This window comes from Ictidomys tridecemlineatus, chromosome 12 (assembly GCF_052094955.1).
Source record: "Ictidomys tridecemlineatus isolate mIctTri1 chromosome 12, mIctTri1.hap1, whole genome shotgun sequence".
Taxonomy (NCBI): Eukaryota; Metazoa; Chordata; class Mammalia; order Rodentia; family Sciuridae; genus Ictidomys; species Ictidomys tridecemlineatus.
In genome coordinates this window covers 99,057,844-99,084,006 of record NC_135488.1, presented here as the reverse complement: position 1 = coordinate 99,084,006, position 26,163 = coordinate 99,057,844, and the positions used below count along the sequence as shown (strand labels likewise).

The following is a 26,163-nucleotide window of genomic DNA, read 5'->3' as shown; positions in this document are numbered from 1 at the left end:
TTTGGGGGTTTGTCATTTCTCTGGTTGCCTGACCCTTTGACCTTGCTTGACAGGCTCTCATGGCTGCTGATGCCATTTCCCACTCTCACTCTGTTACCAAACTCAGTTTTGGAAGATCATCCCACAGCTAAACCCATGTCTGAGAGATGCCATGAGCGTTGGGAATTAAGAAAAGTTTTATTTAGTGGTCAAAGAATGAGGTGGGAGCCCCTGCTTGCACATCAACTTCTTGACTCCAGGAGATTGAGGGCCTGTAGAAACGGGATGAGAATCATGAGAGAGAAACAGGCTAATAAAGGGGAAGAAGAAACATGTCTTTTCTGTGAAGATGTAGAGATCCTGGAACTTGGGTGCCACCTCTTTTCACGCTGATCCTGTTCTGGTGTTGCTGGTCATGGTGGCTGGTAAAGATGTCTTGAGCCTTAAACGGGGAGAAGTGAGAACAAGCGAGTGTAGATCAAATTAACCCTATGTCATAGTTTTGGGCAAAACATTTCTCAGACGATCCATGTGTCTATGTGAGCTGAGTGGAATCTGACACAAAGCTTAAGGCAGCAAAGGAGACAGACGCAATGGGAAGACAGATATGTCAAGTCTTTTCATCCCCTTCCCGCCACCCAGCAGACCTCTGCAGGCATAATGAAGGGTCAATGTTTGCAGCAAAAGCAAACTTCAGACCCCGGGAAACTATCCCAGGCAACCATTATCATCATAACCCACCGGTCAGAGGTGTGATCTTGAAGCAAAGCTAGTGGGAGTGTAATAATGTAGTGCCCAGCTGTGTGATTTTTAAGTCAACTAAGAGCAAGTGAAGCTAGTGGGTTTATTTAGTGCCCCCCCATTCAGTAACATTCCCACTAAGAAGGAAGGCTGGATGCCCTTCTTCCCACCAGGCTGCTCCCTGCCTCCACTCCTCTAGACTCTTGCAGCTGCAGGCAGAAGGATTTAGAGGACACCAGAGTGCTTTCTGGCCCAAAGCATTTCCTTTATAACTCAGTGCCACCACTAGGAGAGAAAAGGGGGATGGGGAGGGTAAAGAGCATGGCTTGTGATGTTCTTGGCGGAGGTAGGAAGATAGAGGCCCCTAAAGGGCAGGTGGAGGAAGAACCAGACTCCCACTGAATGACTGTGGTGTTTGGGGTCTGTCCTTCTCCTTCCATGCTTGAAGGAAGAGATCATTTCTCTCATTTCCTGATGAGGACACTGGGCCCCAGAGGGGCCTAATGAGCTCCTTAGCCAGGGCACAGGGGCCGCCTGGGAATCTTGTTAGAGGGCCAACTCTGATTCACCAGGTTTGGGTGGCGCCTAAGAGTCTGCATTTCCCACAAGCTCCCAGCTGACGTCAATGCTGCCAAGCTGCAGGTCTGGCAGGGACCCCATCTTAGGAGTCAGGCCCTAAGAAGCAGCTAGAAAGTTATCTGTGCTCCTCTCTTGTAGTATGCTCCATGGCTCCAAGAGATTCACTTCCCCCTGGGTCGGTCAGAGCCCTTAGAGAAGACCAACTAAAATCCCCTGGACTCCTGCAGTTACATAATTCCAGAGTTTTACTCCCATAACTTCTGGGCAGAGAGGGTTTGCTTAGTCATCTCTGATCATGAGAACATGCTGTGGCATTGGGCTATGCAACCATGGCACTGCTGGGGATAGGATTTGTGCAAAGAAATGAGGGCCAACCAGAAGCTAAAAGCACAGAATTTCCAGAATTTGCTATAGCAAGGGAGTTTTCCATGATTACTAGACACTCAGAGGCAGGCAGGGGAGGGCTAAAGACTTGTAGTGGGCAAAAGAGAAGCTTCAGGTGTGCCTTGGCAGGAGGCTGTTAGCATGGACAAGGTAAACACAGGGTGACAATGGCCTGCCACAGCATTGTCTGTAGTACTTGGTAAAGTGCAGAGCCCTGGGCTGTGCTCCAGATGTGCTGGACCAGAATCTCAGACATTCCGACACACTCTTACACACTCTCAGGGTTCAGGATCCCTGCCACAGTCTTAATACCAGGGCTGTTATGTTCCCAGGCTAGCTCACACCTGGGAGTTGGCCACCTTAAGTCAGATTTTCCCAAACATTGTTTATGTAAACACTTTCTTGGGGGAGGGGAAAGGAGAAAACTAGGGTGGTGCTTGTTAAAAACTCAGATTCTTAGCCTCACTATAGATCTGTCCCTGGGGGGAAGGGCCTGGGAATCTGCAAAGAATCGGACCACTCTCATGGTGGGCCCTAAGATGAAGGAGGTTGGAGGAGGAGCCCTAATTGCCTGATCCCAGCTGGGCTCCTGCAGAATGGGGTGGCATTACCAGCACACCACACCAGGGCTCTCTGGGTGGGTGTTTCTGAGTCAGGGACTGTGCTAGGTCTTCATTCCTGGGGCTTATTCAAGGGGTGGACTGGTTTCCAGTATTCTATCAGCTGGTGTTTTAGTGAAGAAGGTTATAGCATTTGAAGGGTTTGTTTTGTTTTAATCACGGCTTTATAATTACCTCTCCGTGGGTTGACAGCTGCTATTAGCATCACCTTGGGTTCTCCTTGAGAAATTTTACATCCAGAGAGTGAACCAGCACCTCTGGGGCTGGTGTCAGAAGCCATTAACTAAACAATAGCTTTCAAAAGTCACCAGGTTTTGTAAACACAGCCAATCCTGTCTCCTTCCAAAGGAGAAAAAAAAAAGGTAGATAAATAATTTTCACGGAGGCAATTTGTTTCCCAGGGTCTATATTTCCTTTCTATCTCATCCGCTGGCTTTCACGGCTTTGGGGCACTGGCAATAAAGTTGGTGCTGTCTCCAGAAGGGGTCTGCAGCTGCTCTTACAGGAGGATTGTCACCTGGCAGCCACTATGTGGGTTCATGGCAATGAGGAGCAGTTTTTTGAAAAAGGGTTTTTTTTTTTTTTTCCTTTTTTTCTTTTTTTTTCTTAATGCAATTTGGTATGTGTGTATTGGGGTGGGGTGGAGTGGTTGGGATTTGTAGAGGGGACTTTTGTTTATAATTCTCTTAGAAATTTCACTTTTCCACCCAAGCTAGTTTAAGATGGATAGCTAAAATTATAACTGGACAATTTCCAACACGTAAACATTGGGAAAAAATGGAGACCTTCCCCCGCCCCCTTGACCAGGAAGGTTGTGATAATCTTTTTCCAGAGCTGCTCTCTGCCTCCTAGAATCATGTAGATGCAGCTTGCATCATGTGTGGTGATAACCGGCTGACCCAGGGTAGAAAGGCCTGTTTGACATGTCTTTGGAGCGAAATATGGCATGAGCTGTCTGCCTCACTTTTTTTTTTTTTGTTCTTGTCAAAGGTATTGAAAAATACTTTGTTCATAATCTCAAGGGATTTTTTTTCAAAAAAAAATTATGGAAACAGTGTCAATAATTTTATTTTGAAAATGAGTGTTACATACAAAGAAAAAGGTGTCATTATTATTAACTCTAGCCTCATCCCAGCACTCTCTAGCAGACCTGTTCAGAAACCAAAGTAATTGCCAACCATCTATCTGACTGACAGATGATTCTGAGACTCCATGTGGGGATGAACGAGATTCAGAAGCTTAATTTGTTTTTTTTTTTTTCCCATTTGGGATATTTGACACATGGACTTGTGATTACAAGCAAAATGTTTTAAAGTCTTTTCATTTTGAAAGACATGAAAACCTTCAAAGAAGGAAATCAGTTCTCACTGAGTTTGGCAGCTATTCTTAACTTTCTCTAAGGACCGATGTGCTGGTCTGGAATGAGGGGGAAATGATGCTGAGTTCTTAATCAGAATCTCAAAGGGTAGAGATGGGCCCCCCACCCCCCCAGGAATCCTTTTGATGGAATCAGAAAATTGTGTTTTGTTTTTTTTCCCCCTGGGGCAGATGTGTTTGCTATGGGCAGAGATGGGGGGAAAAAGAAGAAAACAAAAGCAAAAGGGGCTAGTGGGATTTTGAACTCAGTTTCCCAAGATGGCTCAAAAAGGTGCTTTAGAAAAGACTGGTGTGGCCCATGTCTTGCAGGTGGCAGGAGAAAGTGTTATTATCACTGCTGCACAGATGAAGAGACAGGCCCCGAGAAGCCAGGACAGAGAGCAGGGTCTTGGAGGTGTCAGGACTCTGCACCCTGTGTCCTGTCCCAGTGATTAGCTGTAGCTCCCAAGAGTGAGCCTTGCCTTGACCACACCCTCATCTCTTCCTCTTCCTCCTCTAACACTTCTGTCTGGGTGTTTCTTCCCACTGAGGTTTGTCCAGGAGCATTAACTGGGCCTTGCTATTGCTGTCATTTTTTGTCACTTCAACCAAAACCAGTTGCCATCTCCAGTGTCAGATATCAAGGGTAACCAGAATGACAGACAGCATTCAGCACCCAGGTGGCCCGATCAGTAGGTGGCCACAGTCACTTGACGAGGGGCCCATAGACCACTGGCGAAGGGACTTCCTGAAATCCACGAGTGTAATCAAGCTGGCAGAGTGCAGGGGCCCTCCATAAAATTGAATTAGAGGACTGAGTGAATTAACTGTTTGCTCCTCTTCGTGAGCAATGCATCTTTAATTACATTTCATAAAAACGTCTGGATGGATTGATGGAACTTTATTTAAACTTTAGGTAGGCACAGGGAGTAAACGATAGTGCAATATAACATGTTCTGTTAATATAGGTTCAGAACACATTTACTTTATGGCAGTTCAACAGAATCTTTGATGTGGGGCTACTTAAAAATATATTACCTTCCCCAAGATTTCCTTTGGAAGACAGAGTGGGTGCTTGGCAGCTTGCAGGCAGTCAACCGGATGATCAATTGACAAACATGTCATCACTTACAATTCACTGTACTGGCTCCCCTGAGACATGCAAAAACACTGGTTTATTTTAGAAAAAGAATATATTTCTCCAAATCCCTTTCATTCACATTGTAGAATTTATGAGGCAAGTCTTGTCAAACATAAGCTCTTCACAATGAAAGAAAAGTATCTTTGGTCTGTTTGCCTTGAATTTTCTATCTACATGGATTATTTTAGGTTCTGGATAGGTATGCGACATGAGGAAAGAAAATAGATGCTGCTTATAGTAAACAACGGCGCAGACCCAAGCCGCGGAGAGAGGTTATATTTCATCTTGAGGATTGCATTTATACTTGCAAAAAAAACTATCTCTGTTCTGCCAGAATATTATATTTGCCTCCCCGCCACCCCCATGAATCCTTTTGATGGAATCAGAAAATTGTGTTTTCCTCCTGGGGCAGATCTGTTTGCTAAGTTACTAATGTGTGAGATAAAGGCTGTGCTAAGCACCTCCCTCCTTACAGCTCTGGGGTCCCCGGAGGTATAAAGGAGGAAGGCTGTAACCCCCAGAAAGGAGTTGGCCCAAATAAGGAAACTGGTTTGTGGAGGTTCCTCCTTTATACCCAGTGTTTCTTCTTAGTTTCTAACTCTATGAAGAAAAAAGTGTAGACTCATGAATCCTTGATGGGTTGGGTGCATTGGCTTAATTAATAAGCAAAGAAAAACTGCCTTCCCTTTTCTCTTGAGTGAAGGAAGTGGATTGGTCTAGCAAGGATAAGGTGGAGAGAGAGAGGCAGGGAAGAGTGGCCCAGCTGAGAGGCTATGGTATTGAGATCATCCCTCACAACCCACCAGCACTTTGCTCTCAGAGGCAGAACCATAGACCTGGATTTGTGGAAAGGCCTCGCCTCCAAACTGAGCTGTTGACACAAGACTATTTTGCTGTGGTGGCCTTTGTTTCTTTAGTACAAATTCTGTTTCACATGGAACTCAAGCTAGGTGAAGTTAGCATGGTGGCCCAAACCCCACATCTTTGTCCCATCTGCTCCTGGGCCAGCTTAGCACTGCTTTACCTTGAACTTTCTCCCCCAGCTCCAGATCCTTGGCCTTGGCAACTTCGTCTGTCTGTCCTAGGAGCAGCTGCCTTGGAATGCCCATAGCCTTTGTGCTACTGAACAACACAATGGTAACACCAAGTCATTGTCACTGCTGCCTGGACCTGGTAGTGGCTGGAGCCTCTCATGACATCACACAGAGGGACCTAGGGTAGGAACCTAGCACTGTCCTGATACATGAAGTTTCTCAGTAAATGAAGAAATCCTCCAGGGGGATAAGGAAGTGTCACAGGCTGCTCCGTGGTTGACAACAGGAACTGGAAGCTGCTGTCCCCTTGTCTGCTACCTGCAACATGGCAGGGGTGAGTGTTTGCTGCTGCTTACCAGCCTGGGGGGGAGGGTGACGGCAGGTCTCAGGAGCCTTCTGCCATGCACAGGCATGGAGGGCAGATGTAGTTCACTCTAGATCCCTGCAGGGAGTTCTCTTTGATGTTGATCCCTCTATAATGTGACATTGGCTCCTGGCTGTCCACTTCTATCTCTTACCAATTTGGTGGGGGACACTCAAGCCAGCCTGGACTTGTACCACACAGACCTTTAAGGAGGGAGGTCTGGAGGTCAGGTGGCTCCCCTCCCCTCCCCCTAGGCTGATCTGGCTCCATTTCATATTCTAGTTCCAGAAATTAGGCTTTTTATTGTCCCTGTGGTTATACCCCACACTGTACCCCTGTTCATCCACTGTGTCTGTTCAGTCCCTGCAGCTGGATTTCTGCCTAGTTTCTTAAGACCTCCAGGAATCCTGTTCTAACTCTTTGCACAGGGCAGGGCACACTTTCTGACCAGTGTTCTCAGAAGCCACCTACCTGTGGGCCAGGTCTCATGGGCCACCCACACTGCCTCCTGCTTGCTCAGCTGGGGCCCAGCTCGCCCAGGACCCGCCTTTGTTTTGACCTCCTTTGACTGCCCAATCATTTGGGGACAGTGCCCTGATCCAGAGGAGGCAAATTTCCTTAACTGGTTTCATTTGCAGGCTCTTACCCCATTCCACCCATTGTCTGCAGCCCAGGCAGTTCCCAGGTGTCTACCCAACCGGAGTTGTGGCTCCACTGGTCCAGCTGTGGTTTGAGCATTGCTCTAAGATAAGCGTAGCCACACTAGCAGATGTGAAAAAATGTGTACAGACAGTTTCAATAGACAGGTGGGTGTGGCCCTTTTGGTACTTTAATCAAGTGTTCTTTAGGTGTCTTTGAAGAGAGAAGCTCCATCACCTTGTTCATTAATAAATGGACAAGTCAGGTGAGATCCTGACCCCTGGGGGAGGAAGCTGGAGTTCCTGGCACCCACTGTAACATGTTCTTGAGCCCACGATCTATTTCAACAAGAAAGGGTTTGAGCTCTATGATTTTCCCAAACTTTAAAATCAGCTTTGCAGCAGAACTGGAAGATTGCCCCTTAGCTGTACCCGTGGGTGAGAATTCTTGTCTTTTGACAACCCACTGAGCCGGCATTGAATCACCCAATTACTGCAAATTCTTTTCTAAATAGAAAGCACTCCACAGCCTCCGGTGGAAACATTCCAAGATCTGCAGCAAATATCTAGTTCATTGGCAGAAGTAGTTTTTGGCATGAAGGACCATTCTTTGCTTTAATTTCAGCTCTAGTAGAAGGTCTACAGATGACCTGGGAATAAACTTGGCCAAGAAGGTTCAGGGGGAGATGGGCAGGAGGTGACCCACACCATCTCGTCAGCTCCAGCGCCCACCGGATGTGGAGACTAGGCTGCCTTGTGTGGGAGGCCTGGTTGTGTCCACTTGGTCCAAGAATCATCCCACGGGCTTGTGTAGGGCTGCACGCATGTTTGATACACATTGAGGCCAAGGACAGCATGGCCCTGGCTGGGAGCTGGAAGCTTTGAATTGATAGCATTGAAGCTGAGCTCTGGCAGGAGGGAGGATGGGTGGGGCTGTGTGTTTTAATGCACCAGCCTTCTCATGTCAGGGGCAATTAGCTTCTAAACAAAGCTCTTAATGGAGACTTCCATGCTTTGCCAGCACTCAACCTTACAAAAACAAAAACCAAAACCAAATCTTTCCCACCAATTATACAACTACTAATGCTGTAGGCAGCTGGGGTGATGGAATAAATGAGAGCAACAAAATGTAAGGGAAAAAGCATATGTCTGTACCAATTGTTGCTTTTTTTCCTGGCAAGACACTTGGGGGAACTCCTCTCCACACTTTGGTTTTCTTATCTGTTTAACTGGAGAATGCTATTTATTTTGTTCGCTGTTGTGGGCATAAAATGATTTCACGATTGTCATGGGTTACCAGGTAAAACACCTGGCCTGCTAAGCATGTAATAAATCTATATCCTCCCTAAATTAAGGCCAGCACTTGAAGGGTTAAAAAGTGTCATTGTGGGGTTTAAAGTTTTGGTTAATCTTTGAACCCCCAAGGCAAAGCAGGATCTGTGATTGACAATAGCCATTGTATAAAGCATCTTCAAAGCCTTTCCAAGATACCTCATTTGGAGCGCATCTGCCCACCATCTGTGGGGCAGTGTGGATGCATGGCTGTCACATTGTGTCTCTGGGGTGACTGTTGTCAGTGTGACAGTCAGGACATGTCCTTCTGCTGGGGCTGGGTCTCTGGCTGGGGTTTGTCCTGGATGTGGCTGGTGCGGGCCTCTGGCTGCAGCCCATGGCCCAGCACACAGAGCTCTGGGGGTGATGCACACCTGCTGCCGCCACCCTGAGGTTCTGGGGCACAGGGGCTGCTCCAAGTCGATGCATTCAGCTTGGGGCTGTCCTCACTGCTGCTGCTGAGAGAAGGACAAGAGCAGATCAGACAGTCCTCCACCGTTACTTCTGGCTCCCTCCCCCGCACTACTCTGTCCCTTCCCATCCTCACACCAGTGGGCCCACTCTTGATGCCAGGCCTCTACCTCTCCGTTGGGCTTATGGGCTTGCCTGCCTGGTCTGGAATTGGGGAAGCAGCTCCCAGGCCTCAGCTGACAGGTTGAGTCCTGTTCCTTCCCCTGATACCCAGGATCCTGCTGCTAGAAACACAGCAACTCCCTCAGGGGCTCTGGAGCTGTGCCTTTGTTTTGTTTTTGAGTCTTGAGCACTCCTTGTTAATAAAGGCCTGGGCTCAGCTAGTGGAATTAAAAACAACAACAATAACAGCAAAGAAAAAGCCTGCTTTGCGCAGCTGCCACCCTTTTTCTGAATGGAATAAAATGGAAACTCCTTGGCCCACTTTGCCCAGCATTTGGCTAGAGCAGAGCTTCCCAGCTGCTGAGTGACATGGCCAAGGGGGGCTATGCATGGGAAAGGGACCCCACATGGTCTTCCAGTCTGACTGTGCATACTTCTGGAGGATGTCACAAAGCCTGGAGCAAGCCTAGGTCGAAGGGACCAGCTCCAAAAGTCATACTGGCTATCTATCTGAGGTAGGCTGGCCCAAGGAGTCCTGGTGGAGGTTGGAGTGTGGCTGCCTAGGTTCAAGTCCTGGCTTTTCCACTTACTGACCATGTGTCCTGCAGCTGGTTAATGAATCCCTCTGAGAGAAATTGTAATAATCTCATCAGGCGCTCATGGGTATCAATGTTGAATGTAAAACTCTCAGCACAGAAATGGCACATACGTGTGTAATAAATGGGTAGCTGTCTATGGTGCTACTTTGTAAAATTAATAGGAAGTCACATCTGGAAAGAACTCCAGGGACCACCTTATCATGCTTCTCGTGGGCACCTGAGGCTCAGAGAGGTGGGGCCTAGGTCAGAGCTCTCAACCAGTTACTTGGAGACCTGGACAAGACTTCTGGTCCCCACCTACAGACCCGAGGGCCCTTCTTTCTGCCACTGATAGCATGTTCTTGATTTTTCTGTGAGCTGTATAAGGAAGTGTTCTCAGCTCTGCATCTGACACCAAACCAGTGGAGACAAGTTTGCAACTGGATCTGAACAAGATCAAGAGAGAAGGAGTAGGAAGGGTGTGGATGCGATGGACCCACATTCTTGGTTTCAGGCAGTGAGAAACCCACTGTGTGCCTTAAAGCAGTCTGCGTCTAGCTCCATCACAGGTCTTTTCAGGTGTTCAGGGCCCAGTGTGATTTTGCCACCTACCTTACTTCTTTTCTCTGGGGCTGCTTGGGGAATGGGAAGGCATAAGCAGGGTGCACTTCATCCCTGATGGGCCTTTGCTGCCCCCCACCCCCTACCCCTGTCCCCGGGGGTCTGGCAGGAAGAGGAAACATATGCACAGAGGAAAGTCCAGGCCATACCACTCTGGAGGCTGACATGGAGCCTGACAAACAATTTGGTCTTGAACTCTTTTTTAGCCCCATCCAGGTTCTGTGTCTATGAAATTCAGTTCAGGAAACTGATTTCCCTGGTTGTTACCCAGTGGCTGGGATTCTACCTCTTCTTGGCACCTCTAGGAAGGCAGGTTGCCCAGCTGTTGCCCTGCTAACCACTGAGCTACCTGAGACAGGGGACTGGGAGGGGGCTGCAGAGAGCTCCTGTCTCATCAGTTCAGGCCAGAAAAAGATGAAAAGTATTGCATTTAGGGCAGAAAGTCTGGACCTTTTTTGAGGTGCACACAGTACCCCAGCATTCTGAGATCTAGAGACTGGTATCTCACTAGGAGATTCAGCTCAGGCCTAACAATTAAAGCTCAGCCATTGAAACCTCTGAGAACTGTTCCTGTTCCCCGGGGCCCAAAGGTCAAGAGGATATAGCGTGCGGTGACAGGAAGAGAATCAAATCCAAGTACAGGCCAGTTGATCCTGTAAGCCTGCCCAGACTGCCAGACGCAGTGGGCGTGACAGGTCCCTGCAAGCCTCTGCTTGAGAAAGAGCCTGCTCTGAGCAGTCTCTGGCTCTCAGCATCCGCTTGTTGCTCAATCTTGGGGAAACCATGCCTTGGTCCCTGCTCTTGTTTTCTCACATGCAGAATGGCAGAAAATAAGCTTATCTTCAACAGAGAGGCAAAGGCTGGCCTGTTTCTGCTAACAGACACCAAATTCATACCTTGGTACAGGATGGGATAGGGGAATGAGCGTATTTTCATATGCACAATTTGGAATGGCTTGGAGGTGTGGTCATACCAAGTGACCCTCCATGTGACCTTGAACAGGTTACTTCTTCAGGCTATGCACACACCAAGTATTGGGATTCAAGACATAAAACAACTTTTAGGCCGCCCTGTTCTGGGGAGAAACCTGAGAGAAAGGTATTATTTTCTTCTTGAACAATTTTATGTTCTTCAACAATTTTATAGCTCCTGCTGTTTTAAAATGTTAGTGTTTTTAATTAATGCCATTTTATTGTCCCTGTTCTCTCAAGCTCTTCCCCTGAAGGGCACAGTTTTAAAAATCTAATAACTGAATAAGGAGCTAGTGTGAGGAATAATGCATTAACATTTATAGAGGTTCTTAGATGAAAGCCACTCTGCTGTAGGAAGCTCATTTTAGATTTAAGAAAAGAGCAATGTTACATTAAGATTCTTGCAAAAATAATCAATATTTCATTTCTTTCAAGTGGCTGGGGGAGTTTATATAACTGTTATAATGTGCAACTTTCTTGAGATAATATCTTTATTTAAAATTGACTGCCGAATACTTGGAAAAAAATTACCATTATGCTGGACAGATTGTGAAGCTGGAAACATGCGTCACTCAGGCAGAAATTAACTGCTGATTTACACAATTGTGGGCAATGCAGCGAGATAGCAAGGACTGGTGTTGGTTGAACTTTGTCTGATCTGATATTAAGATACACTGAGAGAGTTCCTTTTTAACAGTCCTCAGATATTCTGTGATTGCTTATGCAAAGGCTGTACTGATTCATGTCCCCTTGCAGCTGTGTGCCCAGGCTGTCTGCAGGCTGGGCCAGTGACATGCAACTCACTTCTCCATGCTGAGAAAGGCACACTTAGAACTCAGTCTACCCAGGACAGGAACAGCAGCCCTTCACCTGGATTCTGGTGCCTACATAGGATTTTGTTCTTAATCTACAAGGCTCTGAAGTTGGTGGAGAAGTGGAGTCAGGTAATCAAGGGCCTGGAAAACCAGAAATTTATATCCCATACCTCTAGGACAGGCCATTCTGGAGTTGTGGACTGAGGATTCCTGGGGACTCACCAGACACTTTCAAGGGAACTCGTGGGTTAAACCTATTTTTATCTTCATACAAAGATGCTACTTTCCCTTTTCACCCATTCTCTTGGGTGTGTGGTGCTGTCACACATGATGTCACACATGTCACACACGATGATATGAGATATCACTGCAGATTGGCTACAGAAGCAGAGGCTACAGCAGAGGCTCTTTTCAATTAAAATCTTTGAGTATTTGGTTGTCTTCCAGTTGAGCCAGACACCAAAAGGATTTGCAAAAATGGAAGACAGTGCTGCCATTCTTCTCATTAAAAATTTTTTTTTGTGATTGAACAAAAAAATGTTTCATGGGAATGTATCATCTGTGTTAACAGAAAATCTGTTTATTCTTTTTAAAAATAATATTTTATCAATTTCTCAGTTTTAGCTTTTAATATAGTAAAAATGGGTAGACATAACCCACATATATGAAGGCTCTTTGGGGTTCTCAATATTTTTTCAGAGTTTAAATGGGTCCTGGGACCAGATAGTTATAGAACCTCCCGGAATCTAACTGCTGGGTCCAGACAAGGTTGCAGGGAGTGGGCCATGGTGGCAAGTCATTTCATCTGTAAAAAACAGTTTCTCCACCTGTAAAATAAGGGCTGTGAGGTGTAGGGCTAACTTGGTTGTTTTAAGATTTTCTCTTCTTTATTTTTTTAAAAAATTTTAATACAGCAGAGGCTCTTTTCAATTAAAATCTTTCTCAGGAATCAAAATATGTAATGTAATAGATAAAAGCACAGTCCACAGTCTGTTGTGGTCATATCTACTCTTTGGAAGTATTTCTCTTAAACATATTGAGTGTTGTGCCATAAGAAATTCCTTTGTTCTTTTATAGAAAATTAATTTTGTGTTCATAATTAAGTGCCGAACCAGTAAAAATGAATGGTTAGCTGGAAGCCAGGGTCAGGTAAGAATCTGAATACAGCTACATTTTTCAAAAATGAAACATCTACCAGAAGTAAGTTTGTTGTATTAAAGCCTAGTATTTAGTAAAATGGACATTACCCTAAGTACATGTATGAAGACACAGATAGACTGAAAATACTTTTTGTACAATCAGTGACTTGAAAAATTGTGCTCTATATGGGTAATATGAAATGAATTGCATTCTGCCATCATGTATAACGAATTAGAATAAATAAATAATAAAAAACAAAATGGACAATGTATAAAGTCTAAAAAAAACAAGAAAAAGAAAAAAAGCACAGTCACTCATGGTGGCGAGGAGACCCACACCTCTTTTTCCCATCTGACTCTTGGAGCTAAGTTTGAAAACTACTGACCCAGACAATCCGTTGGGCCCACTGCCTCTGCTTTTTCTCCAGGGAAGGGCAGTGACCGAGCTCACTCCTTACCTGCTCTGGTCAAGCTGGGGTTCCCAAGAGGAGCCAGGGGAGCTGGAGCCAGGCAGCTGAATCCGGACACCAGGGTGGCAGGCAGGAGCTGTCCTTTTGACGAAAGGCAGAGGGTTGAGGGCACATAGAGCCATTCTCCTCTGTGAATCTGCCTTCAGTCGAGGCTCCAAGCTGCTTCTCCAGCATCCTGCTGGGGTCCCAAGAGTGCCCCCGGGTTCTGGTGGCAGTGATGTGGAGGTCTGCAGGTGGGCTGTCAAGGATGGTGATTTAGCTTCAAACAGAGAGGAGGTGGCAGGGCAGAATATGGAACATGTGTTCCGGGATGCTTTGGCTGCAGGGGCTTGACTGCCTTCCGAGTCTCTGGTCTCTTTGTATCCCTGAGAGGGGGACCCTGGGGGGGATGGGGAGGGCACAGAGGAAGGGGGGCTTGCTTCTGTGTGCTGGGCAGGACTGGAGACCTTGGGCTGCGCAGGCGGGCTCCCCAGGGGTGGGCTGGGCAGCTTGTGCTGGGGTGGCGGGGAAGTTCGCTTCTTTGTGTTTGGTGGGCTTAGGATCCCAAGGCCTGCTGTTGGGCTGGGAGCTGCGGGGCTAAGTGGTAGACTGGAGGAGCTGAGCACAGTGCTTGGCTGAGCAGGTCCAGGAGATGAGGGTAGACCCCGCTGCTTCCTGTCTACTTGGGGTGCCCAGTGTGCCCTGGTGGGAGAGCTCTTCCTGACTACTGGGGGGCTTCTCTCTCGGCTCTGCCTGGAGGCCTCAGGAGAGTGCGGACCACGTGTGAGTCTGGCCAGGCTCGGTTCTGAAGTCCTGCTTTGCCCAGAGGTGGGGCTGGCGTGGTGCCAGGGAACTGCCTTCCGGTGGTGCTTGGAGAAGCTTGTGGCCTTCTCTGCCTGGGCCTGACTGTGAGCCCCGCCCTCCGCCTCTGGGTTGGGGCTGGCTGCAGAAGGGAGGTTCAGATCCTGGACAGGCTTCCTGGGATTGCTGCCACTCTTGCTGCTTCCTGGCCCTGTGCTGCACAGCCTGGTGGGGCTGGCAGTGCTCTTGCTGGGCAGCAGGTCAATGGGGCTCATGGAAGCTCTCAGCTTTGGGGAAGCCCACGTTCTTCTGGTAGGGCCAGCCCGTCGCAGCCCTGGTACTGGGGACCCTTCAGGGGAGCTGCCTGTTGACTTTCTGCTTTCTGGATTCTCCAGAGAAGTGAATGAGTTGTCCATCAGGACTTCCAGAGGTGGTGGAGGCAGGTGCTCTGGGTCCCCCTCTACTTCACAGCGGATATCCTCATTCTTGAATGCTTCTGCTGTAGGCAGAGGGGGAAATATTGGTGCTACAGGTCTCCAGCCTGTGTCCACCTTGAGACATTCTCTGCTCCCTGTTGGAGAAATTTGGGGCTTGGTATACATAGGAGCAAGGCCCCTGTAAATGGGAAGTCTGGGGGGCATGATGGGGACTCCCCACTTCCTGAGGCAGGGGCTTGACCCCGAGTTCCTGGAATCCCCCAGTGTCTTCACACTCTCAGTGGGACTGAAAGTTTCAATGAGTTTCTTGACGGATGTTCTGGTGGGAGAGCCCCTGACGGAGCAGTCCTTGGCCCTAGGAGTCTCGTCCTTCTCACCAGGTGGAATGGCGTTTGGCAGCAGCTCGGCTCTCTTCTGCCAGGGCTGTTCGCCCTCAGAGAGGGGACAGCATTTCTGCAAAATGCTCTTGTCCTGACTAGGCAAGATGCTGAAATTCTTGGTAAGGGATGCCTTGAGCTTGCTGATGGTACTGTTGCTGGGGCTCACCCTGCAGTTGCTGTTGGGCCATATCGCTGCTCCCCTGGACCGCACAATTTGCTCCTTTCTCTGTCCTTGCCTTTTGGGTCCCTGGGCATAAAATGCCTCCAGTCTCTGACTGAGGTCTTTTTGGACCCTTCGCAGCTCCTGGAGGGTGGGGTCCTCCACATGGCTCTTAAGGCACGTCTCGGACTGGGACCTCTGCTGCCTCTCGGGGGTCCTCCTGCTGCCACTGACCGTGCTAGGTCTCCGTGGGACCACAGTCCTCCCCTCCTCCTCCTCAGACCAGTCCTGGTGCGCCAAAGGTGCAGGGACAAACTTGATCCTTTCACTGATGGCTTTCTTCATCTTCAGAATCATTTCCTGGGCCTGGGGGCTCCTGAGCTTCCTGGTGTGTGACTGAAACGAGCTTTCCCAGTCTGCAGGTGAAGATTGTGGCCTTGCAGGTGACACGTTTTCCAGCCCTGCACATGGACTCATGTTGCTAACTTCATCTTCCTCCTCGTCTGGGCTGCTGTTCTCACTTTCACTAAGGGGTAGAACCTCTCCAGACCTGGCGCTTTTAGGAAGCTGTACTTCCACAGGGATCCCAGTCCCCAGGGAGTCACACCAAGCACTCTTGCTTGCCTCTGAAGGCCTGGAGGTCAGAGTTTCTGGGCCAGTGCTGTGGGGGCCTGGGCTCCTTACTTTGCCCTGTGAGGTTGGATGCACTTTTGCAATGGGAGGCCTTGGACAGTCCTGGGGTCGGTCCGAACCCATCCAGAATGCACTTTGCTGCCAGGCACGTCCTGATTGCCGGGCCTCCGTCTGGGGTGAGATCCCTGGCTTCAACTCTGCAGCTTCCGGGACAAAGTTCCAGCTGGCCTGCTTACCCAGCTTATCCATAGATTTCACGGACTCATTGTCGGCCCCAATGCCACTGTCCTCGGAGCACAAGGGTAGATCCTGCAGCCCAGGGTCTCCATGGCCACTTGCCAGGCTCTCCAGTTGCCTCAGAGCCCTTAGGAGGCGTTCATCCACACTCCTCTTTGTGCTCAGCTGATTTTCCAAGCGGCTTGCCGTGGAGTGGAAATAGCTGCTGGAACTCTCCAGGAAGCTCCCGGTGAGGGCAGCCACCATGCCGTGGAGCACCTGTAGCTTGCTGACCGTGTACTGCAGCAGCTGTTGCAAGAGATCTGGCTGCTTCTGGGGCTCTCCTTTCTTCAATGGCCATGCCAGATCCTCCCTAACTTCCTGGAGGAGCACTTCTCCATCCTTGGAGATCTCCCCAAGGAGCTGGCCCACCTCCTCAAAGCACAGCAGCAGGAAGCTGAGCATGGGCTGCAGCAGCCCCTGGGTCTGGCTGGCCTGCTGGACCAGGTGCAGGATTGCTTCATACTTGGAGAGGCTGGCGTGTAGGTAGGTGTAAGCATGCTGGTGGGCCTTGACCAGGGGTTCAGGAAAGTCCACTTTGCCTTCTGATTCAGGAGTAGGGAGGATAGTTTGGCTGCAATGGCCCTGTTTGCTTGAGCAATAGCATTTTGGCTTCCTTTCCCACCTGGAGGTCTCCTGCGTAGTACTCTCCATACTCTCTTCCCTGGGAAAGGCTGCCCCTTGTGTCCCATGGGTACCTTTTGTCTGGAACGGAGTGTGGCTTTGTGGTTTGTTCAGCCAGGATGGAGAGGTTCTGGTTTCTGAGATCAGTCCTTCCATATCTCCCAGGGGCTGACCAAGACCTTCAGCTGTGATTTGGGACTTCCTGGAACTCAGCTGCTCCTCTGCTGGCCTCTGTCCCTGGGGCAGGCCCCCCCAAGGGTCATAGCAGGTAGAACACTGAACCAGCAAAGGGATGGACCCTCTTCCACTGCGCCCGTGACATCCTGGCAAAATAACTGTGGGCTTTTTAAAAAACTGGACACCACTTTTTGTCAGGTTGTTCACAATGTCGCTGTGTGAAGGTGTACATCCCATGACTGCAGCTGGCCTTGCACCCACAGCCTTCCAAATTTTCAGAGAATCATCTTGAAGAAAGGAACAAAACTAGTCCTTCCAGGCAATTCCAGACCAGGTTCCTTTGAAGTTCATGGCAGGAGGTCTTGAACTTGGAGGCAGCTTTCTTTACTTCCTTGGTTGCACTGAAAAGAGGGAGTGGTGCTTGTTGTCCTGTTATCCTTCTAAGTTTTGAACCTTCTGCTGTTTAGTGAGCAGCGGGACAATTCTAAAGGACCTCAGTCTCTGGGATTATGGGCCTGTGTTTTGCTCGTGTCCTGACAGATGTAAATGCAAGTGGAGCTTTAAGCCTATTAGGTTAATCATGCCCTAGCCAGTCAGCACTCACTGTGTGTTCTAATATAGAACTTCTCAGCACTTACTATCTTGGGAAGCGGATTATTTTTGCACGTGCTTGTGCTTTTAATTCCGTTCAGACGCCTGCCATATGAAACCTAGAGAAATAAGCTTTAATTGCAAAAGGCTCTGGAAGAGACACATTTGTGGAAGGAAAGTGAGGGCTCGCCAATTATAGACGCTGGAAGAGAAGTGACCTTCACGGTTTAATAAGGGCAAACCAGCCGAGTGTGCTCCAACCTGCTGCAGCCAAGAAGATCCCAGAACAGACAGGGACCCCAAAGCTGTACTTTGTTGTCTGTGTGGCTTATAAATCCCCACGACTCTAGTGACAGACAATGTCCCTAAATAATAAGACAGTGAATAAAGAAGACAGAGTTGCTCTCCTGTATGTTAGAAAATCAGTCAGATAGCAGGAGAGCTATCCTTCCTGCTTTGGAGGGGGAAGGCAGGAAAACTCACCACCAGATGAAGCTCAAAGCCAGTCACTATGGACTGCAGTGACTCAGGAGGCAATGCCTCTGCTGAGATGAGCCTTTTTATTAAACATTTCTCATAGGAAAACAAGCTAAACCTGGGCACCGGAGAGTTATTTAGTCTCTAGGAGTGGAACTCAAAGGGAAAAGGTTTTTCTTTTCAATGGCATCTTGCCTTTGGACAACAGGGGCAGCTGCCCACTTAAAAGTGACTTTTAAACCTAATTTGTTGTCAGCAAAATCTAGAGCATGGACTTGGCCTAGGGAGACATGAGTTTAGATCTTGACTCTGCCTTTGAGTTGAGGGAACTTCTGAAAGCTATTTAACTTTGTGAGGCAGAGATCATCTTTAAGAGGAGGACGATGGCATCTGCTTCACTGAGCTCTTGTGGGTATTAAGTCAGTGTTTGGTAAATGCTCGGTCCAGTGCCTGGCACATGCTAGGTACTCAAAAAAAAAAAAAAAAGAAGACAAAGACGAGAAAAAAAAAAAAGGTGTTCCTTATTCCTTTCCCCCTGGAAGCTAGGCCACTTATAATAATAGGTCATAAGAAAAGTAATTGTTTGTCAAGAACCAAACTCAGGTCTTTTCCTGAATTGTCTGGAAACAATTGCTGCTGGGCTTGGAGCCCTCTAAATCTGTTTGGTTGGCTATTCTATGCTGTACAGGGGGGGCTCTGGGCTTCGTGCATGGCTTCATCAGGATTTCTCCAAGGCCCCATTTAGTAGTTTCTCTGTTTTTAAGCACAATGATTGCTAGTACCTGCCAGAGGCTTTTATTAACCATTTCCCATTTTTGAACATCTAGGTCGTTGCCAATTTTGAGTTTTCCTAGTAGCAAAAATATGGCATTGAGCATCTCTGAGCATCTCCTGGAGTTGCACCGATTGGAGTTGTTATTCTGGTTTTACAGCCATTTTCACTTACTGCGCCCTGCACCACCAGTAATAGTAATCCTGTGTGTGTCAGGATGTCCTAGAAACAGAAAGGACTTAAAGCCACTTCCCGTGCTTCAAGGAAGCTGGAGACTGGCTACTGGGGCTGCGTGTGGAGCCCCGGTGATGCTGATCAAGGGTGATGCCCCAGAGTGCATCATTGACAAAATTCTTGGATCTGTTTATTTGAGGCAGAACTCAGGGGAAACACAAGCTGTGTGAGTGCCTGGGGCGAGCCGTGTCAGATATCAAGATATTGTTTCATTTGTTACAGCGCCCGGCTGGCTGGTGGACAGAGATGCTATGTTCTGAGACTCTTCTTTCTCCTTAGGGTCTTGCATTGAACACAGTCAAAAGCTCATTTGAAGTATGCTTAATGTAAATTCTTCTCCTCTTGGGATTTGGGCCCTAGCCTGAATTATCTTTGTGAAAACTTTTGATCTAAGTGACTAAAATGATTTCTAAACCAATGATCAAAATCAAAGTATTTGCCTGGAGGATCATCTGTCAGATAGCTTTGTTCATGTTAGACTGCTTTCCTTGACTATTACAAATAATTTAGGAAGCTGTTTATACATTGCCATTCATTTTTCATTAAGACCAACTTTTGTTTTTTTTTCCTCTTTAAAACTGAGATAGTTTCAAATGAAAACAAAAATCTTTTTTGGGGTGTGTTTGCAAAATGGTATTACTTTGGAAAACTAACATTTAAACATACACCCTATGTTCTATCAATTACATTCATAAGAATTTACCCAAGAGTGTTAAATGCATATGAAGACAGAGACTGGTACAAGAATAGGAATAGTAATTTGATTCATAATATTCTGAAATTGAAAACAATCTAAATGCCTGTAAATAGGGAAAGTATTTTTTTAAATAATTATATAATCTAATACTTCCCAGCAACAAAAGAAACAAACTACCCAAACATATAACAACATGAATAAATTTTAAAAGTATTATTATGAGTGAAAGAAGCCAGACATAAGAGTACCTGCTGAGCTGGGTGTCATGGTGTATGCCTGTAATCCCAAGTAACTCGGGAAGCATGATGAAGTGGGTAGCAAGTTGGAGGCCAGCCTCAGCAACTTAGAGAGGCCCTAAACAACTTAGTGAGTTCCTGTCTCAAAATAAAAAAGAAAAAGGGCTGGGGATGTGACTCAGTGGTAAAGTGCTCAGAGGTTCAATCCCCAGTACAAAAAAAGAAAAAAGTGCATATTAAAGTTCTCCATTTATACGAAGTTTAAGAACAGACAAAGTAATCTATATAGAATTCAAAAGAGTGGTTATCTCCAGGAAGAAATATTGACTGCTATGGACATGAAGGAATTTCTTAGAGTACTTGAAATTGTTTATATCTTAATGGGATGGTGGTTAAATGAGGGTATAGAGATGTAAAAATTCCCTGAGTTGTACAGTTAAGTTGTGAACTTTATGTATATCGTACATTTACCCCGAATTAAAATGTAGTATTTTATTTTTTGCTTTATGCCTAAAAGAGTCTTAGCTATGATGCTGTTAGTCTTGGATAAGGATTCATATCTTAGTTGTGTATTGTTGCATAACAAATTAGCATAAAATTTTGCAGCTAAAACAACATATATTATTTCACAGTTTTTGTGGGTTAGGAATTTGGGAGCAACTCAGCTGGGTGGTTTGGCAAAGGGTCTTTGTGAGGTTGTAGTCTAGATACCATCCAGGGTTACAGACATCCGAAGGCTTGCCTGGAGCTGGATTATTGGTTCCAAGAGAGCTCATCCACATAGCTGTTGATGGAAAGCCTCAATTCCTGAGTATATTGGCCTTTCCACAGGGCTGCTTGAATGTCCTTACAACATGGTAATTGGCTTCCCTTAAGCCAGTGGTCCAAGAGAAAGCAAGGAGAAGGTCTCTATGTCCTAATCTCAGAAGTCAGGGCTGGGGCTGGGACTCAGCAGTAGTGCACTTGCCTGGCATGTGTGAGGCATTGGGTTCAATTCTCAGCACCAAATATAAATAAATAAAATAAAGGTCTAGCAACAACTAAAAAAAAAAATTAAAAGAAAGTCACCTTTACTTTATCCATATTCTTTTAGAAGCCAATCACTAAAAACAATCACCCTGAAGAGGAAAATTATGTTCCACCTTCAAAGGTCATTTAAAAAAAAAATCTAACTGGGCATGGTGGTACACACCTGTAATCCTAACTCAGGAGGCTGAGGCAGGAGGATCACAAGTTCAAAGTGAGCCTCAGCAATTTAGTGATGCCCTAAGCAATTCAGTGGGACGCTGTCTCAAATGAAAAGTGCTGGTTGTGTTGCTCAGTGGTTAAGTACCCCTGGATTCAAACCCTGAAACAAAAATAGATCTAGGCATATCATAGGTCAAATCATGGCATCCCAAACATAATTATATACAGTAAACATTAGTTTATAGTGGTGCTAGTTCTTGTCCTTCTGCATGTTAAATAAGTTCCACCTCATTTCGGCTTTTGGTTACTATGGTCAAAACACCTGATAAGAACAACCCAGAGAGGAAAAGTTTATTTTGGGCTCATGGTTTCAGAGGTTCAGTCCATGGTTGGCCGACTCTGCTTTGGACTTGAGATAGGGCAGAACATCATGGGAGAAAGGCGTGGAATGGCAGAGTAGAGCTCCTTGGTTTATGGAAGCTGGGAAGGAGAAGGGGAGAGGGGGAGGGAGAGGGGGAGGGGGAGGGGGAGGGAGAGCAAGGAACAAGTCATAGTCTAAGGGTATGTCTTAGTAAGTAAACTATTTCCTCCAGCCATGCCCCACCATTTAAATTATTAAACCATCAAATGATGAACTAATCCACGGATGATTATATCCCCTAAGATATAATCATTGCCTAAAAGTCCCACCTCTAAACCTTGCTGTAATGGGACCTTGCTTTCAAAAGATTTTCAGGGGACATTAAAAGTCCAAATAGCTCTGAACTGATTCATCAACAAAAGATGGTTCCAATGTGGCACCAGTTTTGAATTAAGATAAAATGCAATTTAAGCACTGTCTAGAATTATGTATAGATGAAATCATTTAGCTTTTTTTTTTTTGGTTAACATTTTTCCCTCAACACAGTTAATATTGGGAGTAATTCGTGTTGTTGGATGCATCAATAATTCATACCTTTATGTTGCTATGTGGTGTTTTCACATGATTGACTTCTGATTAATAGCTTTACCCTTCTCCTAAGAGAATTTGCCCAACTCATATGTAATTTAAAATAAAACTGAACCGGACTGCTTTTAGCACTGATCATCAACCTCAAAATACCCTACTGTTAATATGAGCATTAAATGCAATTTTTTACTGTCTTCATCATTGCTGACATGAAGCAAAATATTGTGTACAACTCCAATAATAATGGGTAAGGTTAAAAACATCACTTCCCCCCCCACCAAAGTAGCCAAAGGGAAATGTAAAACATGAACTAATCTCAAATATTATTGTATAAATTCTTGCAAAACCCCATATCTAATTCAAGTGTGTTGTGATGGAAAGATGAGTCATTCAATTTTTGTTTCTGTTTCATTGTTTTAAACAGTAAGACCTTTATTAAGGGAATCACATGTACTTTGAAATGTTTACCAAGGATTCTTCTAACTCACAATCTCTGTGAGGTGGATACTAACCCTATCTTTTTTTTTAAATGAGAAAATAAACACAGGAAATTAACTGACTTGCTCAGAATGAAATGTTTCTTTTTCTTAATAAAAGTATTTCTTAACATCTTTTTAGGTTATTTGAAAATAGAAATTTCATATATGTAGTGAATGAAAGGTTGGGTCGTTAACAAGAGTGAGAAAATTTAGGGAACTTTTGAGTACTGTTATAGACTGGAGGACTTAAGGAGTATAACTTATTTAGCTACTATCTTTTTAGAGATGCATATTTTTATTATAGATATAATATGTTAAAAAATTTATATATGAATATTCCCAGCAGCACTATGCAAAATAAAGATGTAGGTAACCCAAGTGTTCATTAGCTGATGAATGGATAAATAAAATGTGGTATATATAATATTATTTAGCTGTAGAAGGAATGAAATACTGATATATACTACTACATAGATGAACCTTGAAGATATCATGCTAAGTGAAAAAGGTTAGACATAAAAGGTCACATATTGTATGATTTAATTTATATGAAGTATCCGCTACAGGAAAAACCATAGTAATAGAAAGCAGATTAATTGTTGACAGGGACTGGGGGTTGGAGAAGGGCAGAAGAGCTTGATAGGTACAGGGTTTCCTTCTATAGTTACAAAATGTTTCGGAACTAGATAATGGTGATGGTTATACATACCCAAACTAAATGACATTGAATTGTACACTTTAAAATATTTAAAATGGTAAATTTTATGGTATGTATACACTTCTATGGAAAAACAATATATGCTTTGTAAAAATTTAGAAAACATAAATAAGCTTGAAGGAAAATAGAAATCTATCATATGTATGTATGTATGTATGTATGTATGTATTTACCTAGACTTTCTAGCTATTTCTTATTCAATACAGAATCTTGTTCTACATACAATTTGTTACCTAGGTTTTCTTTTAATATGTTGTAGATTTACATTCATATCATCTAGTGTGCTTTATACCATTCTTAATGTCTATAATATTCTACTGATTGAAGAAAGATAGAGGCTTTTTTTTTAAGAGAGAGAGAGAGAGAGAGAGAGAGAGAGAGAGAGGGAATTTTTTTTAATATTTATTTTTTAGGTTTTTTCCCGCGGACATAACATCTTTCTTTGTATGTGGTGCTGAGGATCGAACCCGGGCCACACGCATGCCAGGTGAGTGCGCTACCGCTTGAGCCACATCCCCAGCCCGAGATAGATGCTTTGGTTAGACTGATTATTGGACATTTAGGTTAGATTGAAGGTAGGTATTACTAAAATATTCTTGTAGGTAAATTCACTCACATAATTTTCTTTTTCAGGACAAATTCTGGGATGTGAACTTGTTTTGCTAAATAATGTAAACTTTTTAAAAAAGTTAAAAATTTTCTTTTTCAGAATAGTTCTAGATTGACTGAAAAAAATGAAGCAGAGAATTCTTGGGTCCCTCTCCTCCTCTACACAGTTTTCCTTATTATTAACATTTTACAATACTATGGTACTTTTGTCACAATTAAGGAAATCAGTCTTGATATGCTGTTATTAACTAAAGCCCATCCTTTGTTCAGACTTCCTCAGTGTTTAACTGTATCCTCCTTTTGTTCAGGATCTGAGCCAAGATATCACATGACATTTAACAGGCACTCTCCTTAGGCTCCTGTTGGCAGTGACAGTTTCTCAAACTTTCCTTGTTTTTGATGACCTTGATAGTTTTGAAGAGTCCCAGTCAAATACATTGTAGGACATCCCTCAGTTGAGAGTTGTCTTGTGTTTTTCTTATAAACAGGGGTTGTGGGATCTTGGAAGGAAGATCACAGAGGCTCTCTGTCATTTTCATGACATCAGTTCAAAAGCACATACTGTCAACATGATTTATGACTGTCGATGTTGAACTTGATCAATCACCTGGATGTAGTGGTGTGTGCATGCTGCAGTACCCCATTGTGAGTTTACTCTGCCTTCCCTGGGCATCCTGAACTCTCTGAAAGTCACTGTGTGTAGCTACACCTAAGAAATGGGGAGGTATGCTCCCCCTGAATATAAACATTTTTAAGGCTTTAGCTACATAACTTTCCAGAAAGATTATACTAGTTTCTTAATCCCCAGCAGTGATGTAAAAATCCACTTTATTGCAAGCTTGCCAGAGCTGGGCATTAGCCTTTAAAAAGTCTCTGCTGATTTGAAAGAAGGAAAAGATGGAATCTCATTTTTGTTTGCAGTTCCTAGTTTGAGAGTTTGCGTATTTAGAAAGTATCTTTTTTTTTCAAATAAAATATTTTATTTTTTAGTATATGATGGTTTAATTGCTTTCTTATTTATTTATTTTTATTTGTTCTAATTAGTTACACAGTAGAATGCACTTTGACACATCATACATAAATGGGGTATAAGTTCTCATTCTTCTGGGCTGTGCATGATGTAGAATCACACCAGTCGTGTAATCATATATGTACATAAGGGTAATAATGTCTGATTCATTCTACTAGCTTTCCTACCCCTATCCCCCCTCTGCTACCTTCACTCCCCTCTACCTAATCCAAAGTAACTCTATTCTTCCCTAGCCCCCCTCCCTTTTTGTGAATTAGCATTCACATATCAAAGAAAACATTCAGCTTTTGGTGTTTTGAGATGAGCTTATTTTGCTTAGCATGATCTTCTCCAGCTCCATCCATTTACCTGCAAAAGCCATAATTTCATTCATCTTTAAGGCTGAGGAATATTCCATTGTGTATATATACCACAGTTTCTTTACCCATTCATCTGTTGAATGGCACCTAGGTTGGTTCCATAGTTTAGCTATTGTGAATTGAGCTGCCATAAACATTGATGTGGCTGTGTCATTATAGTATGCTGATTTTAAGTCCTTTGGGTATATACTGAGGAGTAGGATGGCTGAGTCAAATGGTGGTTCCATTCCAAGTTGTCTTAGGAATCTCCATACTGCTTTCCAGAGTGCTTGCACCAATTTGCAGTCCCACCACCAACGTGTAAGTGAACCTTTTTCCTCACATCCTTGCCAACATTTATTGTTGCTTGTGTTCTTGATAATTTGCCATTCTTATTGGAGTGAGATGAAATTTTAGTTTTGAATTTAATTTCTCTAATTGCTGGAGATGTTGAACATTTTTTCATGTTTGTTTATTGATGTTCTGAGCTACTTTCCTTGACCACACTCTTCTGCCATGGTGTTCTGCCTCACCTCAGATGGGAAGCAATGGAGCCAGCCATCTATGGACTGAGGCCTCTGAAACCATGAGCCCCCAAATAAGCTTTTCTTCTTCTACAATTATTATTCTCAGGTCTTTTGGTTACAGCAATGAAAAAGCCAGCTAAAACAATGGATTACCTGTAACGTATCTTTGTTCATTTAAAAAATCGATATGCTTATTTTTATCTTATTAATTTTCTGGATATTAATATCTTAGCTGGTAACTTGTATTCCTACTTTTGTTGTTGTTGTTTGTTTTTATTTTGCCTTTAACTTTTATGATATTGTGGTATAGTTTTCATGGAATTTTTCTTTGTAATTTCTATCTCTATTGTCATATTTACATTTTGTAAAATATATAAGGCTAAATTTACATTTTGTCAAATATCCTGATCAATTTGTATTGAGAAAATCATTATTTTTTAAAGCAGAGACAGAGTGTGGGAAACTTTGGTTTGAGTGGACTGAGCTTTGTCATGATGATGGGAAACAGCAGACACA

General features: G+C 44.8%; 2 protein-coding genes across 5 annotated transcripts in view; one reads left to right on the top strand and one right to left on the bottom strand.

The window, feature by feature from the left end:
• Positions 1-158: 158 nt before the first annotated feature.
• On the bottom strand, positions 159-17,346 carry Pcare (photoreceptor cilium actin regulator). Of its 3 annotated transcripts, none has more exons than XM_078029450.1 (2): positions 13,324-17,346; positions 159-421 (listed from the first exon to the last, which is right to left on the bottom strand). In XM_078029450.1, the coding sequence occupies exons 1-2, from the start codon at positions 17,037-17,039 to the stop codon at positions 364-366; spliced, it is 3,774 nt and encodes a 1,257-aa protein (XP_077885576.1). In that variant the 5' UTR covers positions 17,040-17,346; the 3' UTR covers positions 159-363. The 3 variants fall into 3 exon arrangements, with proteins under 3 accessions (XP_077885576.1, XP_005322544.2, XP_005322545.2); XM_005322487.5 differs by lacking the exon at positions 159-421 and adding an exon at positions 4,546-8,626; XM_005322488.5 differs by lacking the exon at positions 159-421 and adding an exon at positions 4,546-8,623.
• The window catches only part of Clip4 (CAP-Gly domain containing linker protein family member 4), a 100,670-nt gene continuing 80,525 nt past the window's right edge, over positions 6,019-26,163 (top strand). The window contains exon 1 of one of the 2 annotated variants that reach the window (XM_078029453.1): positions 6,019-6,168. The gene's annotated coding sequence lies outside the window, so the exon portion shown is untranslated. The remainder of the gene's footprint in view (positions 6,169-26,163) is intronic. The other variant, XM_078029454.1, reaches the window with a different exon arrangement.